The sequence below is a fragment of the Salmo trutta genome, chromosome 22 (assembly GCF_901001165.1).
Source record: "Salmo trutta chromosome 22, fSalTru1.1, whole genome shotgun sequence".
Lineage (NCBI taxonomy): Eukaryota > Metazoa > Chordata > Actinopteri > Salmoniformes > Salmonidae > Salmo > Salmo trutta.
In genome coordinates this window covers 8,734,776-8,760,947 of record NC_042978.1, presented here as the reverse complement: position 1 = coordinate 8,760,947, position 26,172 = coordinate 8,734,776, and the positions used below count along the sequence as shown (strand labels likewise).

The window sequence follows — 26,172 nt, the reverse complement described above, 5'->3', positions numbered from 1 at the left end:
TCAGGTGAAAGCTATGATCCCTTATTGATGTTGCTGTTAAAATCCACTTTAAATCAGTGTAGATGAAGAGACAGGTTAAAGGAGGATTTTTAAGCCTTGAGACATGAATTGTGTGTGTGCCATTCAGAGGATGAATGGGCAAGACAAAAGATTTAAGTGCCTTTGAACGGGATATGGTAGTAGGTGCCAGGCACACCGGTTTGTGTCAAGAACTGCAATGCTGCTGGGTTTTTCACGCTCAATAGTTTTCCGTGTGCATCAAGAATGGTCCACCACCCAAAGGACATCCAGCCAACTTGACACAACTGTGGGAAGCATTGGAGTCAACATGAGCCAGCATCCCTGTGGAACGCTGTTGACCAACAACTTGTAGAGTCCATGCCCCGACAAATAGAGGCTGTTCTGAGGGCAACTCATTTTAGGAAGGTGTTCCTAATGTTTGGTATACTCAGTGTATGAAGTCAATAATCTTGTGAGAATTCTGAACAATTAATCATATAATGAAAACATGCAAATATTGTTTTTTTTTATAAACAATGATCCCAAGGGCAACATCAGTTCATGAAGTTTTTAATAAGCAGGTATATCCTCATCACCACATGCTCTAAATGCTCCTAAATGATTTAGCAAAAAACTGCTTTCAGTTCATCAAATTACAATGACCAGAGGTTTGCACTGTAACCATCATGGAAAAAGCAGTTTTATCCTAAAGTAACTTATGAACATTCATAGACAATGTATCAAGAGAATGGTTACAGATATGCCAGTGCAATTACTATATGGCTATGACATCAAATAGACCTACCTACATTTGAGAAATTCTTAATGTTATGTAAAATACAAGATCCAATAAGAAATATATATTGATAATCTAGCAGCCAAAGGGCTTGTTTCACATTCAGCCATTAGAAAGGTGTGATTGCAGTTATGTCAATACAATAACTCTGACCTGAACCGCAACCTGGATTTAAAAAAAGTCAGAATTAACATCCCCCTTTACTTCCTATGATGTTCCTTGTTTTATCAACCCACCCATTCTGATTGAATGGTCTCTCCATGTTTCTCTTCATCGGGTTACAGAGACCATAGGCTTGATCGGTGTCTGTCACTAATAAACATAGAAAGTCTCCAAACTCAAAGGTGGATAATTGGGATCCCAGAGAGCAGAATTACACATGATAATATGGGCATGGGATAAACAAAATAACAGAAAAACTGAGTTAAGTGACAGATGTGCTTCACTTCTTCCTACTTCATTTTCTCCAGGAAGGAGCGCACCTCCTCAGGGCTGTAGCCTCTTGGCCCAATCTTTCCCTGGTAACAGATAGAAGACTGGTGATTGGACAGGAGCAAAAAGTGGATTCATTGGTGAACTGTGAGTGACAGACTCCTCTCTATGAGGCTCACAAAAGAAAGTGAGAGATTCAGGTGCCTAACAGGTCTTATAGGCCTATACCTTTGTATGATATGGTTGTACACACACACACACATATATATTAATTTTTTTAATTTAATTTTAATCCCAGGCCCCGTCCCCGCAGAAGGTCTTTTGCCTTTTGGTAGGCCATCATTGTAAATAACAATTTGTTGTTAACTGACTTGCCTAGTTAAATAAAGGTTAAATAAAAATACAATAATATACCTGTGTAACAGAAGTTCAACAGCCTTCACTGTGTTCCAAATATCCTTTCCCGTAATTCTGAAAAACTACTAGTCAGGATGTGTCCATGTGAGCCAGAAAGAAAAGAATGCAATGGCAGGATTCCAAAAACTCAAGACAAGAACTGCACCTTGATTTCTCTTTACCTTTGCACACCATCAGTTTTGTTATGCAGGAAAAAAAATACATTTGATCTATGTAGTCTTTTTACTACTTCCTTTTTTCTTAACTGTCCTTACCTTATAAACAACCTTTCCTGCCTGCAGCACATACAGCCTCTCTGGAATAGCACCATATTTACTAGCTGTGGTGTCTTTCATTTCATCCACTACGATGGGGCACAGGGGGTCCTCTTTGACCAGGAACTGTGCTGCAGCCAACCGCTCCTCCTGGTTTCGGTGTTTAGTAATGTCAACGTTGTTGGCAAAGACCCAACCATCTGAAGCAGAGAAAAAATCACAGTGAGGATTGTAGTGGCTTGATATTTGTGTAGCCTAGGCTATATACCTTGTAAAGTTTAATACAACCGATTATAAAAAGCCACAATCAGTTATTATTCATTATAATAATTTATCCAGGTTTAGGATAGATTACAAAGCTATCATCACGTAGGTCTATATGGTCTTGTACTATTCATTTGACCAATAACATCGTCCCCAGGCTAATTGAGCAAAGGCGGAAGTGTCCGGATATTTGACCAATGACCACCTCCTTCACCTGTGGAATGCGCCTCGGCAATATAGACCACCAGGAAGTCTGCCACATCGCTGAAGTCCTTGACGAGTTGCTTGAACTCGCAAAGTTTATACATGAACGGGGGTCAGGTGCAACTTCCAAAAGTCAACACCAGTGGTCTGTTGTCTGACAGACAAAAAAAGAGAGAGAGAACATTATAGTAGCCTAGTATTTAGAAAGGAAATTGATCAAATAACTGGCATGATACTGCTGACTATACTGCACACGAGCAATCGTCTACTCACCTTTCAAATAGTTGTAGATACTGGTCATCTTGCCGTCCAATGTAATCACTGGTGAGTCGGGAGCACTGTTGCCCACAAAAGCTTCTTGACCGACATTAGTCCACATGTGCCCTAGGATGGTCTTGACAAAATTCCATGACATAAAAGTCGGTCCCCAATCTTCATACTTGAACTTCGGATTCTGGGTCATAGTTACCTTTTCACCCATTTTTAAGATAAGTTTCTTGGTCACGCTTCGTGAAATCAAATTCAGAAGCGTGAGAAAGATAAATTGCATGAACGCAAAGCAAAATAAACACGGCATTGACAGATAAATGAACAATTTCCATATTAATATCATCTTTTTCTTTGGTGCTCAGCGAAACAATAGCCTATGCGTGATTTCTAGCCTATTTTATGGCAGAGCGGAACGTTGTGCAAACAAACACTCCCTCCTCGACCGTCTACGTGGGCTTTTGTCTAAACGTTACTTTTACCCCTGACACGTATGCGATTTGACAGAGTAAAGCAGAATGTTGTAATACATTTTGGCCCAATTTTTTTTTACACCATACTGATTGAGCCCATCCACGTATTTTAGATCCGTTTTGGATCATTTTGACGATTGAATTTACCGTAAACTACACCTTGTGAGCGCACTTAACAAATGTATCTCCAGGACTAGGAATAGAAGTGCGTGTGTGTGTTGACCAGACACTGAATCATCCACTAGATGTCACTACTCAGCCGTACTTCACTGATATTCATGTCTCCTATTGTCGTCAACCAGTAGCCTAAGGGTCGTTCCATTTGATATCAATCACTTTCCATACATATTTGCCCATGGTAGAAGTTGTCTGAAAGTGATACCGATACCCACCCTACCACGAGTCATCCATGTCTTTATCACTGGAAAAGATAAACGGTTGAGTTTTATATTTACGTTTTTTACATTTGAGTCATTTAGCAGACGCTCTTATCCAGAGCGACTTACAGTAGTGAATGCATACATTTCATAATTTTTTTTTTTCTTCCCCGTACTGGTCCCCCGTGGGAAACAAACCCACAACCCTGGCGTTGCAAACACCATGCTCTACCAACTGAGCCACACGGGACCACAATCATTCAAAAGCTTACAAGCAAGGCTGTCAAATTGTCTAAAAACATGTAAACTCCTGTTTTTTCCCCATCTATATGTTGTAGCCTAGACCCTTTTTTACATAATCTGAGGTGTTTGTGTTGTGCTCACAATCGGTTGAGACATAGCATACTCTTGAATACAGGGCGGGCGTCATTTTAATCATAGAAATATAATTAATAGAATGGACATGTCCCTTCAGATCACTGCAATTTAGCTGGTACATTGTTGAAATTTAAGTTGAACAAAAATAAGACAGCTCTCCGCTAAATAAACTTAAATGAACATATTTGTATTGCCTTACAAACGTTTTGGGTATGACCCCTTCTTCAGAATGCATAGGAGGCAATGTTACAACAACAATACAGGCCACACACAAGGGGGCATAATTATAGATTCAAGTCAAATTTGGCCCAGTCAAGAGATCCCAGCAGAGGGAGCTTTGGGGAAAACATGAAAATACACTGAGTATAGCAAACATTAGGAACACCTTTCTAATATTGAGTTGCTCCCCCCCCCCCCACCCTTTTTTACCCTCAGAACAGCCTCAATTTGTTGGGGCATGGACTCTACAAGGTGTCGGTCAACAGCATTCCACAGGGATGCTGGCCCATGTTGACTCCAATGCTTCCCACAGTTGTGTCAAGTTGACTGGATGACCTTTGGGTGGTGGACCATTCTTGATACACACGGAAAACTGTTGAGCGTGAAAAACCCAGCAGCATTGCAGTTCTTGACACAAACCGGTGCGCCTGGCACCTACTACCATTCCCTGTTCAAAGGCACTTAAATCTTTTGTCTTGCCCATTCACCCTCTGAATGGCACACATAAACAATCAATGTCTCAAGGCTTAAAAATCCTTCTTTAACCTGTCTCCTCCCCTTCATCTAAACTGATTGAAGTGGATTAACAAGTGACATCAATAAGGGATCATAGCTTTAACCTGGATTCACCTGGTCAGTCTATGTCATGGAAAGAGCAGGTGTTCTTAATGTTTTGTATACTCAGTGTATACACAAACACACAATAAAGATACATTATGATATCAGCCTAAATGTTAGGAGCGTATATTCAGCCTACATATTTATAGCCTTCTACAAAACAACAAGAAAAGGAACATTATTTTTTGAGACCTGCCGGGGCAGGGGTGCCCAAGCGATCTATCCAATGTGTCTCTCTTTGGAGAAGTAATTTATCCCTATCTCCTATACCCTACGTGGCGCCTTCACTAATCAATGCCCAAATAACGTTAGGCACACAGTTCATGATTATGGCAATTGAAATGCTGGCAACAGGTGATTTTTCATTGTGGTTACGAATGGAGGCATCATGCATACAAATCCTTGTCTTAAGTTCACGTTTGGTCTTACCCCCATAATAAAAGTTACAGCAGCACTTAAGGAGATGTACATAATATTTGTGTTACAAGTTATTCTACCTCCAACCTCTGATCATAGCATTACAGTGAACACAGTTGTGACAAGGGAAATTGCCATCAGGAATGCGAGAAATGAAACTTTAAATTATTACCACAAAGATGGCCACCGGTCAACCCACCTGAATGTCCACATAAATAGGAAGTTCTATTCTATGATCTATATTTCCATGATTTCAATAGGTTTCCCATTGAAGATCAACAGTATAATTTAAAACAACTGATATTCCCATTCAAGTCCACATTCTCTGACGTGTGGACCTGCAACCATCTTTGTGCTACCATTTGAAAGTTGAAAATGTTATTTTATTCCATTTTAGTACATTTCTCAGCCAAAACATGGCACGCATGGTGCACCCACCCCGTATTTAAGAGCATGCTGTGTCTCAACCAATGGCGGGCACAACACAAACACCTCAGATGATGTAAAATAGGGTCTAAGCTACAACATATGCAATAAAAATGAATAATGCAATAAAAATGAATAATAAAAACAGAGTTCAGACATTTTTAGATACATTTTTATAAAATAGTTTGACAACCCTGTTTGTAAGCTTTTAAATTATATCAAACTCAAATGTTTATCTTATCCAGAGAGGAAGACACACACATATTACATCTGCACCCGTGCTTCTACATCTGCATTGCTTGCTGTTTGGGGTTTTAGGCTGTTTTTTTGTATAGCACTTTGTGACATCTGCTCATGTAAAAAGGGCTTTATAAATACATTTGATTGATTGAAAAATTCATTTGATTAATATTATGTCTCATGGTAGGGTGGGGTATGCAAAATGAGTCAACTTTGAGCACCTCATTCTCCTAAATGTTTTGGCATTCAGGTCCCCTAAGTTACCTTCTGACCACTTCTACCATGGGCAAATATGTATAGAAAGTTTTATTTAAATCAAAAGGGGTGAGGTCAAAAAGTGATTGAAATCAAATGGAATGACCCTATATCTAATATCGTTGACGTGTTGTAAACCACAAGGCCTACCACTATTTCTAAATAATTATCTAAATTACGAATATGTTCTAATGGCTATGGCTATTCACATCCTATATTTATTTAAGAGAAATATATAATAATATAATAAAAATATAATAATATATTTCACATTATTATTGTTATTTTCTTTTAAATTTAAATCCTAGACCCTCAACCTCACAGCATGTGCTATCATGCTTATCCAATTCATAGGCATAGGCCTATATTGTTACATGTATTTATTTTACTAATCAAATGCATCATTTGTTTAGGTGATTCATGTTAATATGGATGGACGTCAATAGGCCTATAATGTTATTGAACAGGCTTAGTTCACATAGGCCTTATAATTCTAGTCTATTTTTGCAACACGTGATAATTCTTACTCTTAAACTGGCCTAATATGAGCCTTATGCATAGGTGCATGCCTTAACAACATACGATATACACTGTCATTTTTGAAAAATAAGCATATAGGCTTTTCAGTTCCCTGACCTACACGACCAATTTGACGGACATAAAAATACAATTATAACAACTGTCAGGTTAGGCTTACAAGCTCAAATAAAATACATTGAATACTTCAATAATGTGCCTCCTTTTGAAATAAAACGAACAACTAAAAGTCACACATTGAGCTAACAACATCGATGTTGTCACATAAATTAGATGATTTATTATATTGTCTCTCTCTCTGTGTGTGTGTGTGTGTGTGTTTGCGTGCGTGCGTGCGTGCGTCCGTGCGTGTGCACTGTCTTTTAATTAATATTTATGAAATCATCGACACTTGCTCTATTTCCTTTTTATAGTTTCTTAATACAAATAATTAAACAAATCACAATGTGAACAAGAGCTACCACACATTTCAACGAAATCCCCCCCCCCCAACATGTTCCCTTATTTTTACTCTGTCATATAAAATAAATGTTCCCTTATTCCTAATCGATTTCTAACTGAAGTTTGCAGTAGCCTACAAATGCCTGTAGTCCTAAGTAACCTAAAGCCATATGGTCGTATTGATATTTGCTCATAATTTACTTGGCACCTGTCCATGGTCTGCTGTTTCGTCAATAGCACATCAGTTTTCTCTCCCCGTAAAACAACTCTCCTCGATCAATATCTTCATATCCTCCCATTGGCCCCCTGACAGTGCCTTCATTGGTGCAGAGACGCAATGACTCGAATACTGCCGACTCAGTGGATGCATCAGATGTCAGTCAAAGGGAAGACGCATGTTTTGGATGCTGAGAATTGATACTTTAGAAAAGTGGTAAAAGTTTATGGAAGCAGAGAGGATGCTGTTGGTTAAGACGTGCTTTTCTTCGCATTTGGCGGACGATGTTGATGTACACCGAGTCCGACCATAGGCTATACATATTCTCCCCTTTTGTCGGTTCATTAGTCGGATAAGGTAGGTGTCGTCAAGAGAATGAAGATCATTCACTTCTTGTCAGTGTATATTCTTGCATTTATCATCCCCAAAGATTCCATGTTATTTTCCAATTCGGAAAACAATGTCAAACTTTTAGGAGATGGTTTGGTGTGTCTTCAAATATTTTAAAGGGGATATGTGATTTTCTGTCCCGAACACAGGTAAATGTGAACACAGAAAGTACACACTGGGAACAACGAAATTCCGATGCAGAAATCCTCAGCACTCTTCGGAATGGTCAGTCACTGCCAAACCCCATCGTTTTCAGACTTCACGGGACTGACTCTCTCCATGTACAGCAGTAAATCGGACATCTGCGCCAGACGCATCGGGAACGATGGTTTTGGAGCCCAGAACTGCCGGAGCCCACATCACATCCCGAGTCATATGCAATGTCCGAGTCCAAAGCGGCATGCCGCGCCAGAAGAGCGCTATGGATCTCAAGAGAAAGGCCTTCTGACAGCCAAATCTCCCCGCGCGTGTTTCTCTCTCTCCCCGGAACAAGGTAAAGCTAAAACTTTGATTCAACGCACTCATTACTGACCCGGCTCTTGTATCGCATAATGTATTTTATCAGTAAAATCTAGTTGTTTAAAGCAACAGTTTCTTTGGGCGGTGAAACATGCTGTCTAAATCTAAATTGTATCATGCCAATATTGGGGAAATATTAACACAATTACTAACATTTATTGCTTCGAATTTGCACTTTTTATGCTATCAGGGAAACTATTTTATAAGTGTATCAAATCATGTCCTATTATTGTCATTCCTTCCATCCCATCCATCTGGTTACTCTGAAATTGTGCCAGGGTTTCTAGTTGGCTACATATGGAGTCTTTAAGTGCACTCCTCTTCCTCTTTGATCCAGCGGTGGGGCCCTACTGTATATTTAGTTGACAGATCTGTGTTTGCAGTTGTGGATTCTACTGTTGATAACAACCTCATTAATTAAGTGCAGAGGTCACTGATGTATAGTCTTGCCAATTTCATAAAGAGCACCACAATCAAAGTCATCTCAGCGACACAGCGCAGCCCTGTGAAGTGATACATGCGAAGGGACAGCCAGAGAATGGAGCACTTTGACTTCTCCTCTATGGATCATCAACAGATGTGACTGCACTCACTTTAGGGAAAGTGCTTCATTTAACAAGTTCTGTATGAGGACAGATGGAGGTGGACAGATGAGGACATCTCTGGAGTATATGAGCGGATACCATTTTATTGAGCTGTTACAGATAACATACTGTAAATGGATAGGTACAAACTAACTTCAATAGACAAATTTAATAGAACATTATTTATGTAGCCTATTAGCACACGTTTATTTTAAGAAATTAATTTTAAGTGTAAATGTAATAGTAGATCTTTTAAGATTAAATGCCATTTGTTTGGCGAATTACCTAAAGTAGTTTGAATTTAAGCATCATTGAGATTAATAAACATCCCTCAAGGCTTTTCTATAATCTAATTTGTAACCTCCTCACTCAGGTTTATTAACGAACATTAAATTGTTTTTAAAAAATGTCCCCCTTAATTATTGGATATTGTGTACTGGGATGAATGCATGTAGTGCTTCAAGACGTAGAGGTATTATGAGGCAAGTATCTTGTCTGGGACTTAAATACTTGTGTTAGCTCCTATGTCTAACCCCTAAAACGTTAGCTCAGTGGACTAAAATGTTGATGGTGAGTTGTGCAGATGGTCTGGGTTTGATACCCGGCCGTTAGTTACACACGCTTCTGCTTCAAATCTACGTCAAACATACAGTATTATTTGTATTTTCTTTCTGTCATGCTTTGAAGATGGCACAAAATTCCATTTTTAACCTTTTTATCATTCAGAAATATAGAATTTATAGAATTTGTTGAACTGAAAAATGCTGTTGTTTTGTTTGATATTCCCATTTTTTCAATCATAAATTGTTTTTGACTGTGAATCCTGCACAGGCCTTGACTGCAGTGACTAGTCTTCAGACCCTTTCATACCCTTGCCTTGAAACAACGGTCAGATATATACAGTCAGGTCCAAAATGATTGGCGCCTTTGATAAAGATGAGCAAAAAAGACTGTCTAAAATAAGTAATACAAATACTGAGCTATATCTAATATTGTATGCTGAATTAAAAAAATATATTTTCTGCTTATGCATCCTTATTTCACCACCAAACTCACCACTGGTGTACGTGGCTAAAGAGCTCTATTTTCATATCATCTGACTATAGCACCAGTTTCAATCCAAGTGTAAGTGCCGTTTAGCAAACTCCAGGTTTTTACATTTGTTAGATGACATGAAAATATAACTCTTTGGTGTTGAAATATGGATGCATAAGCAGAAAATAATCCCATACCTACTGTAAAATAAAAAATTAAGAATGATGTTTTAGGTGAGAAGTAGTCATTGGTAAGAGGCCAAAAAATAAAGGAAATTCACATGAGCACCGCAATGCCTACTCCACCCATGCTCTACCAAGGTTTTCCAGCACTACAGTAGCAATGTTGGTCTATTGTACTTCAAACAATGTGTATGCAGGTTGCTTAGAATTCAAACCAGATTGCCTAGTGTTTGGAGTAACGTTAGCTAATGTTAACGTTAGATGAGCAATGCCCATTACATGTATTATACATTAGCTAGCTAGCTAGATGTGCTTTTTGGAAGAATGTGGGAGATATGTTCAACATTGAGTTGTGCCGGTGCATCGCAATCTGTCCATACAGCTAATGTTACAGTCTTGTTGGCTTGTAGCTAACTAGCTAATGTTACTGGCTAATGTTAGTTGGTTAGCTAACTGGCAATAGCAGCTAAGGACATTCGCTATCATGTTTGTGCTTATGTGGTTGCGTTCTGATTACACGCAAGTTTCAAGGCCAACAGTTTACACAGGTAACTTCAACAATGTGAAACACCTTACATAGTAAAGTATAGCTAGCTTCCTTTGCTTGTAGCTTGCCTCTCATCCAACTGGTGTTAGCTAGCTACTAGCGCTGTTGCTATGCAACCCAAGTGCTTTGGTCTGATTTTAGAACTCTGAGATTCAGCTGAAAAGATGTTAGCATTATCAGAAATGCTACACAAAGGTAGCGCATCATTGGTTCTTAATGGACAGAAATGAGCATGTGAGAGCGATAAATGATACATTTAATCAAAACGGTTGCCCCTACAAACGTATTCAGTCCGAAAGGTGGCAAGTCTAATGGTCACTTTATGGATGCTGTAGTCTCGTCCTTACTGATGCCTAGATATTCAGCTAGGTCGGGCAGGAAATTGTTTTTTTTCCTCTAATGCCAATGCCCAATTCAGTATGTGGTTCTCGGTAATGGCCAGATGGCTCATGACGAGAGGCGGGGAGTGTGTTGTGTACCTCCAATCATTTAGGTTTTGCTCATTTTCATCGACATTGGTGTCATATTGGCTTAGATATGACGGTAGGGAGATTTGAATTTAACATTGAGCTTCAATCAATGCATACAGTATACTATTTTAATATGGTGGTGGATCTTTGATGTTATGAGGCTATTTTGCTTCTGCTGGTCCTGGGGCCCTTGTCAAGGTCAATGGCATCATGAACTTTACCCAGTACCAGGACGTCCTAGCCAAAGGCCTGGTAGCCTCTGCCAAGAGGCTAAAAATTGGCCGCAAGTGGATCTTCCAGCAAGACAATAACCCCAAGCACACATTAAAATCCACCAAAAAAATTGTTAATTGACCACAAAATCAACATTTTGCAATGGTCATCTCAGTCTCCGGACTTGAACCCCATTGAAAACCCATGGTTTGATTTGAAGAGGGCAGTCCATAAGGGCAGACGAAGAATATCAAGGTTTTGGAAAGATTCTGTATGGAGGTATGGTCTAAATGATCATTATTTGAGCAATTGTATTAGTATAATATATTATAATTGTCCAAAAACATTTTCATACAATATGGCTTAGTATTTGTATTACCTTTTGCTCATCTTTATCAAGGGTGCCAATAATTGTATATAGACAGACACCGTTGTATACCTACCCGGATTATGTGGGGGGAAAGCCTGGTCTACTTCATGTGTGAAATCCTAGGCTACTTTACGTCCTGTTGAGAAGAGACAATATTATATTGTTGTTGTGCAGCAGAGAGAGGGCAGATGTAATTACTCCCTCATCGTAAATTATGATGATACAAAACCCACTTTTATATTAGCATTCATCCTTTAACAAAAAGAGGCTCAAAGGATTTGATTATTGTTTTTTTCCTGGCCAAACACAAACCATATGTCTCTGAATGTGTCTCAGCATTTATGAGGACTGACTCCTCTGAGCTGAGCACCGTTGTGCCCTCCCCACCGTCCCAGACCAACATGAATCATGGCATTGTCTTTCCGATGCTTTTGCACTGGATTTGTTGTCGTGAATGTGGGAATGCAAGATATGTTGTGGATGTGGTCTGTGTGGATGAATATTCAGGAGATACATTTATAGTCCTTTTTTTCATTTTCTTGAAAGACATTCAGATGATTATTCAGTGTTGTGCATTTAGAAATATTTATGAAAGGTAAACATGCCCGCATGTAAAAAAAAAAGTTCTTGCTTCAGCTGTCCAAAGGTATTTTTATAGCAGACAAAAATATGCTCCTAAGTAATAACAGCGATTGAGTTCTTTGTTTGGGGTAAAGTTTTGTGGAATAGTTTCACGTATTTTTTTTCGTCTTAACACAGTTCAGCCTCTTTCTTAGGGTCGTGCCTCAGCCCTAATCCCTATGCTCACATTGTGGTGTGTTTTACAGTACTGAATCTATAGACAGTACATGTAAATGATCTATAGGGCTCATCAGGCTTTAGTATCATGCTTCATTTCAGCCTAATCTTATTTCATTCGCCTGTCTCTCTATAAGACTATAGGGTCTCACGTGGAATGTTGGACCATTATTTTAGATTCATGCCATAGATAGCCTGGACTCAACAGATGATGAACTTCTCTCTGTGCGGAGGGGAGACAATGGTTTGAGAGTAAAGAGCATACATTTATCAAACATTTATTCAGAGAAAGTGCCCTGCCTTTAGTAATATTGTATGTCTTTTATACAAGAAATGAAACTTTACATGTAATGATAGAAGAATATGGCCATTTTCTTTCCAGACAAAGGGATCCATCAGAACAGTTGTAGAGACAACAATGCGAACCACGTGAAACCATCAAAAATGTCCATGCCTTAATCTCGTGTCGAAGCTTTAATTGTTTTAAGATGATCATACCATGGATCATTTAGCTATTTGATTTAGAATTTTAGGACCCCTGTAGGTATCCCCCCAAAAATATTTACAAATGATTTGATGAAACATTGAATTTGGCCTTAATGTTATTAGCCCATAGAAACACGTTGAATAACAGATTCATACATGGAAAAACAGATAGTCAAAAAATAAATCAAATGTAAGTATGTTTTGAAGTGTCTGTCCTATGTCTGAGAGATATAAGAAAGAGTCAGATGCGAAGGATTTACTTCAGATACCAGAAAAGGCCCAAATCCCCATCATTCGCATGAAGAAGAGACAGAGATATAGGGGACGTAGGTCGGGGTGCCTTGTAAGGATCCTGACAGCGAGTGGGAAATCCGCCTCTACCATCCGTCCTATTAGCTAACGTGCAATCATTGGATAATAAACTGGATGAGTTCCGATCAAGACTATCGTACCAACGGGACATTAAAAACTGTGATATCTTATGTTTCACAGAGTTGTGGCTGAACGATGACATAGATAGCATACAGCTGGCTGAGTTTTCGGTGCATCAGCAAGATAGAACAGCTGGCTCCGGTAAGACAAGGGGTGGGCGTCTGTGTCTATTTGACAATAACAGCTTGTGTACGAAATCTAATATTAAGGAAGTCTCTAGGTTTCGCTCGCCTGAGGTAGAGTATATCATGATAAGCTGTAGACCACACTATTTACCAAGAGAGTTTTCATCTATATTTTTTCGTATTTACGTCTATTTACCTCCATAAACCGATGCTGGCACTAAGACCGCACTCAACAAGCTGTATACCGCCATAAGCAAACTAGAAAATGCTCATCCAGAGGTGGCACTCCTAGTGGCCGGGGACTTTAATGCAGGGAAACTTAAATCCATTTTACCTCATTTCTACCAGCATGTTACATGTGCAACCAGAGGAAAAAAAACTCTAGACTACCTTTACTCCACACACAGAGACGTGTACAAAGCTCTCCCTCGCCCTCCATTTGGCAAATCTGACCATAACGTCATCCTGATTCCTGCTTACAAGCAAAAACTAAAGCAGGAAGTACCAGTGACTCGCTCAATACAGAAGTGGTCAGATGACGCAGATGCTAAGCTACAGGACTGTTTTGCTAGCACAGTCTGGAATATTTACATTTACATTTAAGTCATTTAGCAGACGCTCTTATCCAGAGCGACTTACAAATTGGTGCATTCACCTTAAGATATCCATATGTTCCAGGATTCTTCCAATGGCATTGAGGAGTACACCACATCAGTCACTGACTTCATCAATAAATGCATCGATGATGTCGTCAAAACAATGACCGTACGTACATACCCCAACCAGAAACCATGGATTACAGGCTACATCCACACTGAGCTAAAGGGTAGAGCTGCCGCTTTCAAGGAGCGGAACTCTAAACCGGACGCTTATAAGACATCCCGCTATGCCCTCCGACGAACCATCAAACAGGCAAAGCGTCAATACAGGTCTAACATTGAATCCAACTACACTGGCTCCGACGCTCATCAGATGTGGCAGGGCTTGTAAACTATTATGGACTACAAAGTGAAGCACAGCCACGAGCTGCCCAGTGACACGAGCCTACCAGATGAGCTAAATGACTTCTATGCGTGCTTCAAGGCAAGCAACACTGAAGCATGCATGAGAGCACCAGCTGTTCCGGATGACTGTGTGGTCACGCTCTCTGTAGCAATGTGAGTAAGACCTTTAAACAGGTCAACATTCACAAGGCCGCAGGGCCAGACGGATTACCAGGACGTGTACTCCGAGCATGCGCTGACCAACTGGCAAGTGTCTTCACTGACATTTTAAACCTGTCCCTGACCAAGTCTGTAATACCAACATGTTTCAATCAGACCACCATAGTCCCTGTGCCCAAGAGCACCAAGGTAAACTACCTAAATGACTACCGGCCCATAGCACTCACGTCTGTAGCCATGAAGTGCTTTGAAAGGCTGGTCATGGCTCACATCAACACCATTATCCCAGAAACCCTAGACTCACTCCAATTTGCATACTGCCCCAACAGATCCACACATGACGCAATCTCCATTGCTCTCCCCACCTGGACAAAAGGAACACCTACGTGAGAATGCTATTCATTGACTACAGCTCAGCGTTTAACACCATAGAGCCCTCAAAGCTCATCACTAAGCTAAGGACCCTGGGACTAAACACCTCCCTCTGCAACTGGATTCTGGACTTCCTGACGGGCCACCCCCAGGTGGTAAGGGTAGGTAACAACACATCTGCCACGCTGATCCTCAACACGGGGGCCCCTCAGGGGTGTGTACTCAGTACCCTCATGTACTCCCTGTTCATCCATGAATGCATGGTCAAGCACGACTCAACACCATCATTAAGTTTGCCAACGACACAACAGTGGTAGGCCTGATCACCGACAACAATGAGATAGCCTATAGGGAGGAGGTCAGAGCCCTTTTTTTTGGCATGGGTCCTCAGATCCTCAAAAACATATACAGCTGCACCATCGAGAGCATCCTGACTGGTTGCATCACCGTCTGGTATGGCAACTGCTCAGCCTCCGACCACAAGGCACTACAGAGGGTGGTGCGTACGGCCCAGTACATTACTGGGGCCAAGCCTCCTGCCAACCAGGATCTCTATACCCTGGGTGTCAGAGAAGACCCTAAAAATTGCAAAAGACTCCAGCCACCCTCGTCATAGAATGTTCTCTCTGCTACTGCTTGGCAACCGGTACCGGCATGCCAAGTCTAGGCCCAAAAGGATTCTTAACAGCTTCTACCCCAAAGCCATAAGACTCCTGAAAAGCTAATCAAATTACTACCCGGATTTTACGCAACTGCAACTCTCTGTTGTTTATATATGCATAGTCACTTTACCTCTACCTGCATGTACGTATTACCACAATTACCTCAACTAACCTGTGCCCCGCACATTGACTGTGCGATACCCTCTGTATATAGCCTCGTTATTGTTATTTTATTGTTGCTCTTTAATTTTTTGTGATTTTTCTATTTTCTTTTTTTAAATTGATTTTTTACTTCAGTTTATTCTAGTAAATACTTTCTTAACACTTATTTTTCTTAAAACTGCATTGTTGGTTAAGGGCTTGTAAGTAAGCATTTCACTGTAAGGTCTACACTACACGTGTTGTATTCGGCAGATGTAACAAGTACATTTTGATTTGATTTGATCTGCACTGATCTGTCTGAACTCGCAAACACTCATGGGATAGCTAAAAAGAAGTTTGGCTACAATATGCTGTCTTAACATTGAAAGATGTTAACGAGGTGACATTGTCCACTGAACACCCCTTCGTCCTTAAAAAGTCAGTTCATCTTACCAAAAAACTATAAACCTGTAGCTAATATTGACAAGTCTTCACTACATAATTATACATCTAGGTAAGATGATTTGTAGTGGTAGAATCAATATTTCTGCTTGCTGGCTGAACCAATCTCAAATCAATCAATGTGAAATGAAAGGCAGGGATGCTAACAACGCCAGTTCATACACTTACTGCTGAGTACTCTCTCTAGCTAGCTAGCTAACTTGTAGTGAAGTTCTAGCTAATGCACAAATTGGTTTTCATGATATCTGTTCTGCCGCGATTAGTGAGCTGAGTTCTACAGCACGGCTGACTCTTCTCTGCGACGTTATCGCGTTGGCCAAATGTTACAAAGTAGCGAGGGACAGTGCCAGCTGTCAGAGTCAGATACATGCTGAATTCTGAGAACAGTCCCATAACTTTGGTGCCACACAACTTCATCAACAAGCTGGCAAACTATCTAACGTATGGCCATTCAAACCAGTTAGCACTAGGCTGCTAGCTGGAGTACATTTGCTCAGTTAACCGAGCATAATTTGCCATAGTAGCCAGTGCGTAATAGCTACTGAGAGCGGAGTGATTTTCAGTAGTAGTGCACTATTTAGGGAATAGGCTGAGAGTTGGGACAAAGCCATAGAATCTCCGGAAACATTGGCCAGGCCAGGAGAAACTTTAATAAGGTATCAAATTAAATAAGAAATACAAGCTTAAAAAACATGATTGTGAGGAGGCCATTTGTCTATGCTAGATAATATTGTATTTGGTGGTGGGCACTGATATGTATAGTGCAGTAGCCCCAAGGTTGGCTACACTGCAGATTAACTGCTGTTTCCTTTGTTAAGTGTATCGCCACTGACTGAGTACACTACCGTACCTGAAGCAATGCCTGCTTCCCTGAAATTCCTATACAATGTTCTGTATACAATACATCAGGATTCCATAGACCAACAAAGTATACAGACCTCATGCAAATCTTTTTTCTCCCTGAGACTATAATATCTGTTTCAATTTGAACGTTTAACATCATCATCACTATTTGATTACAATTCTTTTTCTAAAAGTTTACAACAACTAGGGTTGGACTTTTAAGCGACCTAGCTATTGAAACAATACCGGTAACTGGAGTTTGGGGATTAGAATAAAGATTGTGCTGCACAAAAAGAAGATAATATATCTATCTCATTTCACTTCAAACATTTCTTATGGCATAACAACACACTTTTCTTTGAATATCCCCAATCACACTTAGCGGTTTTGATGAAATAAGGCCTTTAGTCTAAGCCATGTTTGTTATTATCTCTGGCTGCTGGGCCGGTCCATTCTGCTAGTGGGGAGGAAGGAGTCACTATTGATTGAAACCCGTTCAGCTCCGGCTCTATCACACTGACTCGAACTCTGGGCCTCCCCTCGAGAGCCCATATGGATAATTCCATATGGAACACATCGGGAATTCAACACACCAATCACATCTCAGTGTCTCTGACTAAATCCACATTATGTGTCTGTTCGGTTCAATTTGGCTCTGAGGCATTTAGAGTCGATGTCCGAGCGGAAATCTAATTGGCATAATAATAAATAAAAAAATCCTCATCAAAATCATTTTTTTTAAGCTAGAGATATCTTGTTTTTTTGCGTGGGCTGCGTCTCAAGCCACCACATCCACTGATATCAGCCTTCCGCATCTGCGGTGGAATGTGGCAGAACTATAGCGGTGTTTGTCAGACCAGGAGACATCCCGAAAATCGGTCTTCTCACAAAAATGTCTGTATCATCCGAAAGGTTTCCGTTTTGCTCTGCGACCCCCACTTTTGTCTGTAGCATCTGAGTGGTTTTGGCTACAATATAATAGCTGAGACTGTCACAAACACGGTGTTCTCCGTTGTCCTCTAAGTCCCCCAAAAGTGTCACGGACTGGTCTGAAGGTAACCCGGTACCGGGCAAAAAAAATGATGGATGTGAATAGGGAAGGTATACAGTGTCGAGGTCGAGTAAGGGTGTGAAAGAAACATCCTCAGTGAGAAATTTTACAACATGAAGTCACAATCACGACACAATCAGAACAATCGGGAACTATTTCACGCTGGGAAGATTTGTACATGACATACGGCATTGTCTCAAGTCAGATGGCGCCACTCATACGCAATGCTCGTCCCTCAACAGATCGGCTTTGTAAGACGTGGAACTCACCTAAAAAAAAAACTCTCGATTTTTCTCATTCGCCTAACACCAGTTCCTAATTCTGACTAGAGCCTCATGGGCTCTGGTCAAAAGTAGTGCACTCTATAAGGAATAGGGTGCCATTTGGGATGCAGATTATGAGCTTATTTGAGGAAAATGTTTTAATTAGAGCAGAGTGCTGGAATCATACGCTTTCTCAGATAAATGCACCGGTCTGTCTGTTGATTCAGCTCGTGAAAAGATGAGTAATCGACTTTGGAGTGAGTCTGTGAGGCAGCTATAACATTACACACACACACACACACACACACACACACACACACACACACACACACACACACACACACACACACACACACACACACACACTGTTGGATCACACCACAACTCTTCATGAAGTGGCATTGGCACCCATGTTGAATTCCCCATAAGTGACTTAGTTACCTGTGTTTTCCTTAGCAGACGTTTGTTGCTCTCTGATTGAGGAGTGATAATCTGAGTGTTTATGGGAAACAGTCAAACATTATTCCCCATGCTTTTAGTTGCTACTGTATCATAGAACAGTGTAGCTGTTCTTTACCATCTATTTCCATCTTCTGTTCTCTGTGTTGGACTCCAATGTAAGATGCTTGCATAAACAAACACCAAGGTTGTTTCTCAAATGGCACCCTATTCCCTATATAGTGCACTTCTTCGGTGCTTTGGTCAAAAGAAGTGTACTGTAAAGGGAATAGGTGCCAGTTGGAACGCAACCCAAGTGTTGTTGTGCACGCACACACACACTTATTCCCCACCCACACACAAACACCACTGACTCCTTTTGCAAGGAGTCCCAGCGTCAGCCCATGTCTCTCCCTGTGTGTGACTCACATGACCTCAGCCATGAGGTATGGGTAAATGTGATGGTACTTCCTCGGACGTTGGGACGGAGGTGTGTAATGTTTGCAGTATGTTCCATTGATTCATAAAGCCAGGGTTGATGATGGCTCTGTTGCGGTATTCCAGTAAAAACCTGAAGTCAGACCTGAGAAAAAGAGAGGAGGGAATGTTTACTGATGGAATGAAAGCCCTTCCTTAGTCATATATATATAGAGAGAGAGAGAGAGAGAGAGAGAGAGAGAGAGAGAGAGAGAGAGAGAGAGAGAGAGAGAGAGAGAGAGAGAGAGAGAGAGAGAGAGAGAGAGAGAGAGAGAGAGAGAGAGAGAGAGAGAGAGAGAGAGAGAGAGAGAGAGAGAGAGAGAGAGAGAGAGAGAGAGAGAGAGAGAGAGAGAGAGAGAGAGAGAGAGAGAGAGAGAGAGAGAGAGAGAGAGAGATTTTTTTTTATATTTATATATTGTAAATATCCAAAGTAAGCTTTGGCAATATGTACATTGTTACGTCATGCCAATAAAGTGAATTGAATTGAATAGAGAGAGAGACACAGAGAGAGAGAGAGAGAGAGAGGGAAGAGATAATAGAGAGAGAGAGGGAAGAGATAATACAGAGAGAGAGAGGGAAGAGATAAGAGAGACACAGAGAGAGAGAGGAAAGAGATAATAGAGAGGGAAGAGATAATAGAGAGAGAGACACAGAGAGAGAGAGGGAAGAGATAATAGAGAGGGAAGAGATAATAGAGAGAGAGACACACAGAGAGAGAGGGAAGAGATAGAGAGGGAAGAGATAATAGAGAGAGAGACACACAGAGAGCGAGAGACAGAGAGAGAGAGGGAAGAGAAAATAGAGAGAGAGAGAGGGAAGAGATAATAGAGAGAGACACAGAGAGAGAGAGGGAAGAGATAATAGAGAGAGAGACACAGAGAGAGAGGGAAGAGATAATAGAGAGAGGGAAGAGATAATAGAGAGAGAGACACACAGAGAGAGAGGGAAGAGATAATAGAGAGATAGAGACACACAGAGTGAGAGAAGGAAGAGATAATAGAGAGAGAGACAGAGCGAGAGAGGGAAGAGATAATAGAGAGAGGGAGCGTATGAGAGACACAGACAGACAGAGAGAGCGAGGGAGAGAAGACGGAGAGAGAGAGAGAGAGAGGAAGAACACCCTGATTCTGGCAGTAGAGTGGGTTAAATCTCTTCAGCCACACAAAGGTGCCCCAGGAATACTCATTTATTTCGTTTGTGGAAATAAGAGCTGATCGGAGATGGAACTAGATAACGGGTGTTGCGTCAGGTTTTTTTTTAAAGACCCTGAGATGTTTATTGGTGTGAGGTTATGTAGTGACAGAGCATTTCCTCTTGAGTGTCCTCTGCAAAAGCAACTGTGACACAACCATCGGGAAACACACCTACGCAAGAATGTGCGCACACAAACACACATATGTGAGCGAGTACACACGCGCACACACCGTGCACACACACGGACAAACACACACACACACACACACCAACTCACACCATCAGATATGACTTGTGAAAAAAATGTAATATAGTTTGTGCTGAAGATGTAGTGAAACACTTTTTTACTGCATGTTTCCTTTTCAAATAGCAGCAGTTCTCTCACCAATGAGGTTTTCACTTGTTTCACTGTTCTGTGAGGAAACTAGTACAGTATGTATTGTCTTTTGGTGAATCCTCTCCTCAAAGTTATTATATTAGTGTGGTATGACTGGCATGTCACACTAACCAAAGGCATCCTGACTTTCCAGAGCCAGAACTCTCTGCCAATGTAGCTCCAACAGTCATTCTGCAAAAATCTGATCTGGTTTGAATGAGTGTCGAAATATCTTTGGAATACCAGAGGAATTGTGTGTTGGACCTTGTTTTAATCGAAGAAAAACAGCATTGGCTCAGATATGTCATCATAAAATGTATTTTTAGCATGAACTTTGCCTTGAGAATCACTCATAAGGTTTCACCCACACGTTCTTTTTTTTCTTGATATGGCGGATTAAATTCCTCCAAGTGAAATAGATCTGATTGTTTTGCCCAAACTCTTTCACTGACTCTTAGCTGAGATGGTTCTCTCTCTCTCTCTCTCTACATCTCCTCTCTCCCTTCTCTCCTTCTCCTCCTCCCCTTCTTCTTCCCCTTTCCCCCCGACTCTCTCTCTCTCCCTCCTTCTCCCCCCCCCCCCTCCGTCTCTCTCTCCCATCCCTCTCTCTTTCTCTCTGTGTGCCAGGGGAGGCATTACATGCCCTTAGCTAACCACATGTCCATAGAGCCTGTATTACTCATGCGTTTTCAGACGACAGCGACTGCGTCTCCCGGACCCTTGCCGTGTATGACTTTGGCGCACGGGTGGTTTTTTGATTTACATCTCGGCTGTGGCACTTGCTGTTCTTGGCTCACCTCTGCCTTGTTTCATCAAATAGGAGAAGAAGAAGAAAATAAAATCTGCTGGCTCTGCGGCAGTTCGATAGGCTGTGCTAGCAGAGGGCCCCGCGGAAGATGGATGGGTCCAAAGGCTGACGGAGATGCGGTCACCACGGCCTTGTTTCACTTGACCCTTGACCTCCTCCTCCCCGGGGCCAGGCTGATAAAAAAAAAAGTACTGCGCTGAGTTGGTGGGTCAGCTTAGTTCTCTGCTATTGAAGATGTGGCTAAGTAATCACCCGGTGCTGCTGTTGTGCTCCAGAATATGGTTTATAATCTAAGCTGGTACTTACCTGTAGTTACTGGTATGAGCAAGTTTTACAACAAGCAAATGTAGCTTTTGAGGCCAAACCTATTGCAGCAGCAACTCGCTCTCCCTTCCAATGTACAGTACAATAACAGTACACAGTCTCTTGTGGATAGTGTCTAAAACCAACGGCCCTAGCTTTTACAAGGCTGGGCATGTCACCGACTAATCACCAAGCCAATTAGCCATTGGCTTCATCTGAGTGGTCAAAAACAGAACGGGCAAACATGATGCTCGCAGAGCTGTTTTATGCCTTCATTAGCGAAGGGGAGAAATCAGCCAAAAGGCTCAGTTTTATCCTCTCTGTTGTTCGGTGTGCGTCTGTGCCAGGAAGCTGCCATGGGGCAGTGCCCACTGAGCGGACGACGCGATTGGCTGGCTCGGCCCCAGAGGACTATGAAAGACATTATAAAGTCTAATAGTGCAGTTTATATATTTTATTACTGCTCGTTAATAAAAGCCCAGCGTTCTGGAAGAATTAGTTATTCTCTAGTCCTGGGTAATCCAATCCAGCCCTGCTGCAATATTAAATGACACTCCCAAGCTTTTCCCTGCCTGGACTAATAACCGCACATGAGCAAGCACTGAATTAAGTTTGTTTAGAGAAAAAACACTTTGCTTCTTTCGCAATGCTCGTGAATGATGTGGGCTGTCATCCATCATAAACCGAAGAAAGACAAATTGTATTACTGTACCTTGCTACTTTTGACTTGTACGTTCAGAAGAGTGCCGTGTGTGTTAAGCGTTTTTCAAGATTTAGATTTGTCTATATACCCTCATAATATTTAGGAAACTTAGAAACGTAATGAGTGATTGTGTAATAGAATAAGAAAAATAGCCTATGTTTTAATTCTGTACATTGCTTGCCTGCTTTACGGTAATGTGCAGTTATGAGGCATTCATCTCTGTTTTGTCCGGCTGTCAACATGTGTTTGGGGCAAAGGTTTTGGATTACTTTGTTGTTCTCTCCAATTTAAGAACAGGGTTCACTTTGACAACTTGTTTGACACCACACCAAGGCTACAACGTTGTCCGTGCCAAAGCGTCAATCCAACCGATGAGGCTGTGTAAAGACAACAGGCCCTATTCAATCAAAACGGGTTACAGGTCTCCGAGGAAAAACTAAAACAACATTCTGCTCCAAGAGAGCATGTTTGAATTAACGCGCTGCCCAGTTTCTTTTCGCTTCTTAACGGTGAAGATTGCATTTGAATTCATGAAATAAATAAAACAAAGTCTCGGAATATGGATACTGTTTTTGACTTCAACCAGTTTTACTCGATGAGAGTCCAATGGCAAGACTTCAGACACATAACATACTTAAAGATGGAATATTGAAAACGGTATTAATTCAGGCAGATGCACAAATATCTTCTCTCTCTTACACGCACACACACACACACGCACGCACGCACACACACGCACGCACGCGCACACACACACACACACACACGCTTAAGATACAGGTAATAAGAGCCAGTAACTTCAAAGCCTCTCATTTAGTCCTCTCATTTAGTCCTCACTGTAATACACTAATCATATCCCAGACATACTAGTAGACCATATGCCGGGAGGAAGTGGAGTATTACTGGGACGTGGGGTGACGGTGGTTCCCTGTCCAGGTTAATCCACCAGCATGGTTGAACTGGGACTAGGAACCGGCTGAGAGCCAGGCTTGCGTCCCAAATTGTACCCTGTTCCCTATATGGTGCACTACGTAGGGAATGGGGTGCCATTTGAGACATGGCCTGGGATGTTAATAAAGTTTGGAGGCTCTGTGCCAGTGCTGTGATTACTCGGTACGCTTTGGGTTATTTAGACAGACTTCAATTAGATTTGAAATGAGAGGCCGCTGTTGGGATGGTTAATATTGTAGGGGAGAGATGCCACAATGTGATAAGGACATGCAATTTCCCACGATGGGCCTTTTCTCCCGCCTTAATGCTGTAGATTGTCTTCGCTCTCCTACCTGTCTGGGACCTAGAGGAAGAGACTGGCTTTGTCCCAAATGGCACCCTCTATTGTACTCTACTTTTGACCAGAGCCCTGTGGGTAGTGCACTAAATAGGGAATAGGGTGCCATTTGGGACGGACTCTTAGAGACTCTCTTCATATCCCTATGTATACTTATAACTTATTTTCTTTCTTATTTTTTTGTCTGCATTTTGCCGACATCCAGCTCCCAGAATAACTAACCTAGTGATCTAGGGCGGCAGGTAGCCTAGCGGTTAGTGCGTTGGGGCAGCAACCAAAAGGTCGCTGGTTCGTGCTGACGAGGTGAAAAATCAGTCGATGTGTCCTTGAGCAATGTCACTTAACCCTAATTTGCTCCAGGGGCGCCGTACTACTATGGCTGACCCTGTAAAACAAAACATGTCACTGCACCTATCCAGTGAATGTGACAATAATTTTTTTTTTTTAAATAATCATTCTATCCACTTTAAATAAGAAGATTATGTTTCTGAAGTTCGTCAGATGTTATTTCAATGTTAGTGTTCTGTGGACTTCTGACCAAACTCATTTGAGATCATGACTTAGGTCTTTTTAGCTTTTACACTGATGTTGCTGACTGCTCTCCCAGAGATGTTTGCCTGATCTCGCCCTCTGGAGCTAGAAACCACATATCACAGATGAGCTGCTGTCTCCTTCCAGAAGTTTCCACTGGAATAGGAGAGGCATCATCGCATCACTCATCTGTTTGACTCACTCTATTTACTCTGTCTTAGTAAGAGCTCTAGGGCTTGCCCAATGTTGCTTTTCTATGTCATCAATTTCTGTCTGACACAAGCCGACCTGCCCCAGCCAATGGAAAGTGTTTAGTAAGATTAAAGCTGCTATATAATTGAATCAACTTCTTAATATCAAAGATGAACCTCATATGATAAACCCCATTGGAATCCATGATTACTCTTCTAGTCTCCTTGTAAATGAGCATTGGGTCAAGTTGCACCACCACCTCTTCACTTACATGTTAAACCTTTTCCCCCCAAGGCTCAAGCAGTCCGTTTATATAAAAAGCTACTTAATGCAAACATCATGTTAGACACTTAGGATCTCTTAGGGGGTTATACTGTTGGCAGTTACAGGAGCGAGCTGGGTTTAACAAGTACGGAGCAGAGCTGAAGTCGGGTGCACAGTGGGGGGAACCGGAGACAGACAGATACATGAACACCGAATGTGACTGGACTGGTATGTGCGTGCGTGCATTACTGTGTGTGTATACGTGTATGTGCACCAGTGTGTACACAACACTATATGTGCTTCTGATTGGAAGAAGAAGAAAAACATATCTGACTGAGCCGAGCTTTGAAACAGAGCTTAATCCCACGCGGGGGGGCTCATTGGGGCTGCAGCCAACATGGAAAAGCAAAACAATCTCACTCTAGTAAGAACCAGGTCATTAGAGTGTCCTAGCTGGCTTGACGTTTATGGCCTTTCCCCCAGCTCTGCGCTGTACTCGGCATTTACGACAGAGCCACGGCCCATCGAGAGAAGCTATGCCATATAACTGATTTGCTGGCATTCTCAGGATCGACATAGAATGGACGCATAGGCTCATAAGGCTCCCATTTAAAGGTACACGCAACAGGAAGCAATTCTTATATATCACTTGGAGTTTTTGACAAGAATATTTGGGAGAAACGTCTGGCCTTGGCCCCAGTATCGGCTCTAGGCTGAGTCATAGGATCGGGGAAGGGGAGCTGGGTAGTTTTTTGGTTCTTCTTTTTCAATCTGTTTATTTAACTTTTGCCCTTAAAAACTCAGCGTGCAGCATATGTTGACTAATACTGATCAAAAGTCATATCAGCCTCTTTGAGCTTGTATCGACAGTGATCTAATAGGGTTGCGTTTTAAATTGAAATGAAGTTAGGCAGCGCTGAGCCTCTGACAGCCAGGTGTTGAGCAGTTGGCGCCAAGCACGGCAGCGACGGCCAATTGGAAACTGCTTTGAAGAATTTATCTGCACCCTTTTCCCTTGACAAATTATTGTATTATTCCCGCACAGTTGGTTTTCATTTAGTCTTTTGGCTATTGGCTAATGATTAGGTTAAGAGCATGTGGGCCATTCCCCTTGCTGTACAGCTCATACATAACCTAACTAGGGCTAGTCAAATCTGACAGAAACATTCAATCTGACCAAAACATGCAATATTACCGACGTAAATGCCTCGCGTTCTGAAGAACAAACAGGAAAACTACTCCTGTAAACAAAAGTCAA

The 26,172-nt window shown here is 41.5% G+C and overlaps 2 protein-coding genes across 3 annotated transcripts in view; one reads left to right on the top strand and one right to left on the bottom strand.

The window, feature by feature from the left end:
* Positions 1 to 554: 554 nt before the first annotated feature.
* On the bottom strand, positions 555 to 3,116 carry LOC115158005 (type I iodothyronine deiodinase-like). Its single transcript, XM_029706450.1, has 4 exons — positions 2,641 to 3,116; positions 2,378 to 2,521; positions 1,900 to 2,099; positions 555 to 1,314 (listed from the first exon to the last, which is right to left on the bottom strand). The coding sequence occupies exons 1-4, from the start codon at positions 2,978 to 2,980 to the stop codon at positions 1,249 to 1,251; spliced, it is 750 nt and encodes a 249-aa protein (XP_029562310.1). The 5' UTR covers positions 2,981 to 3,116; the 3' UTR covers positions 555 to 1,248.
* Positions 3,117 to 7,262: 4,146 nt separating this feature from the next.
* LOC115158003 (zinc finger protein GLIS1) overlaps positions 7,263 to 26,172 on the top strand; it is a 122,778-nt gene continuing 103,868 nt past the window's right edge. For both annotated transcript variants that reach the window (XM_029706444.1, XM_029706443.1), the window contains exons 1-2: positions 7,263 to 7,589; positions 7,772 to 8,115. In XM_029706444.1, coding sequence (XP_029562304.1) covers positions 7,818 to 8,115 — 298 coding nt within the window. In that variant the 5' untranslated portion in view covers positions 7,263 to 7,589; positions 7,772 to 7,817. The remainder of the gene's footprint in view (positions 7,590 to 7,771; positions 8,116 to 26,172) is intronic.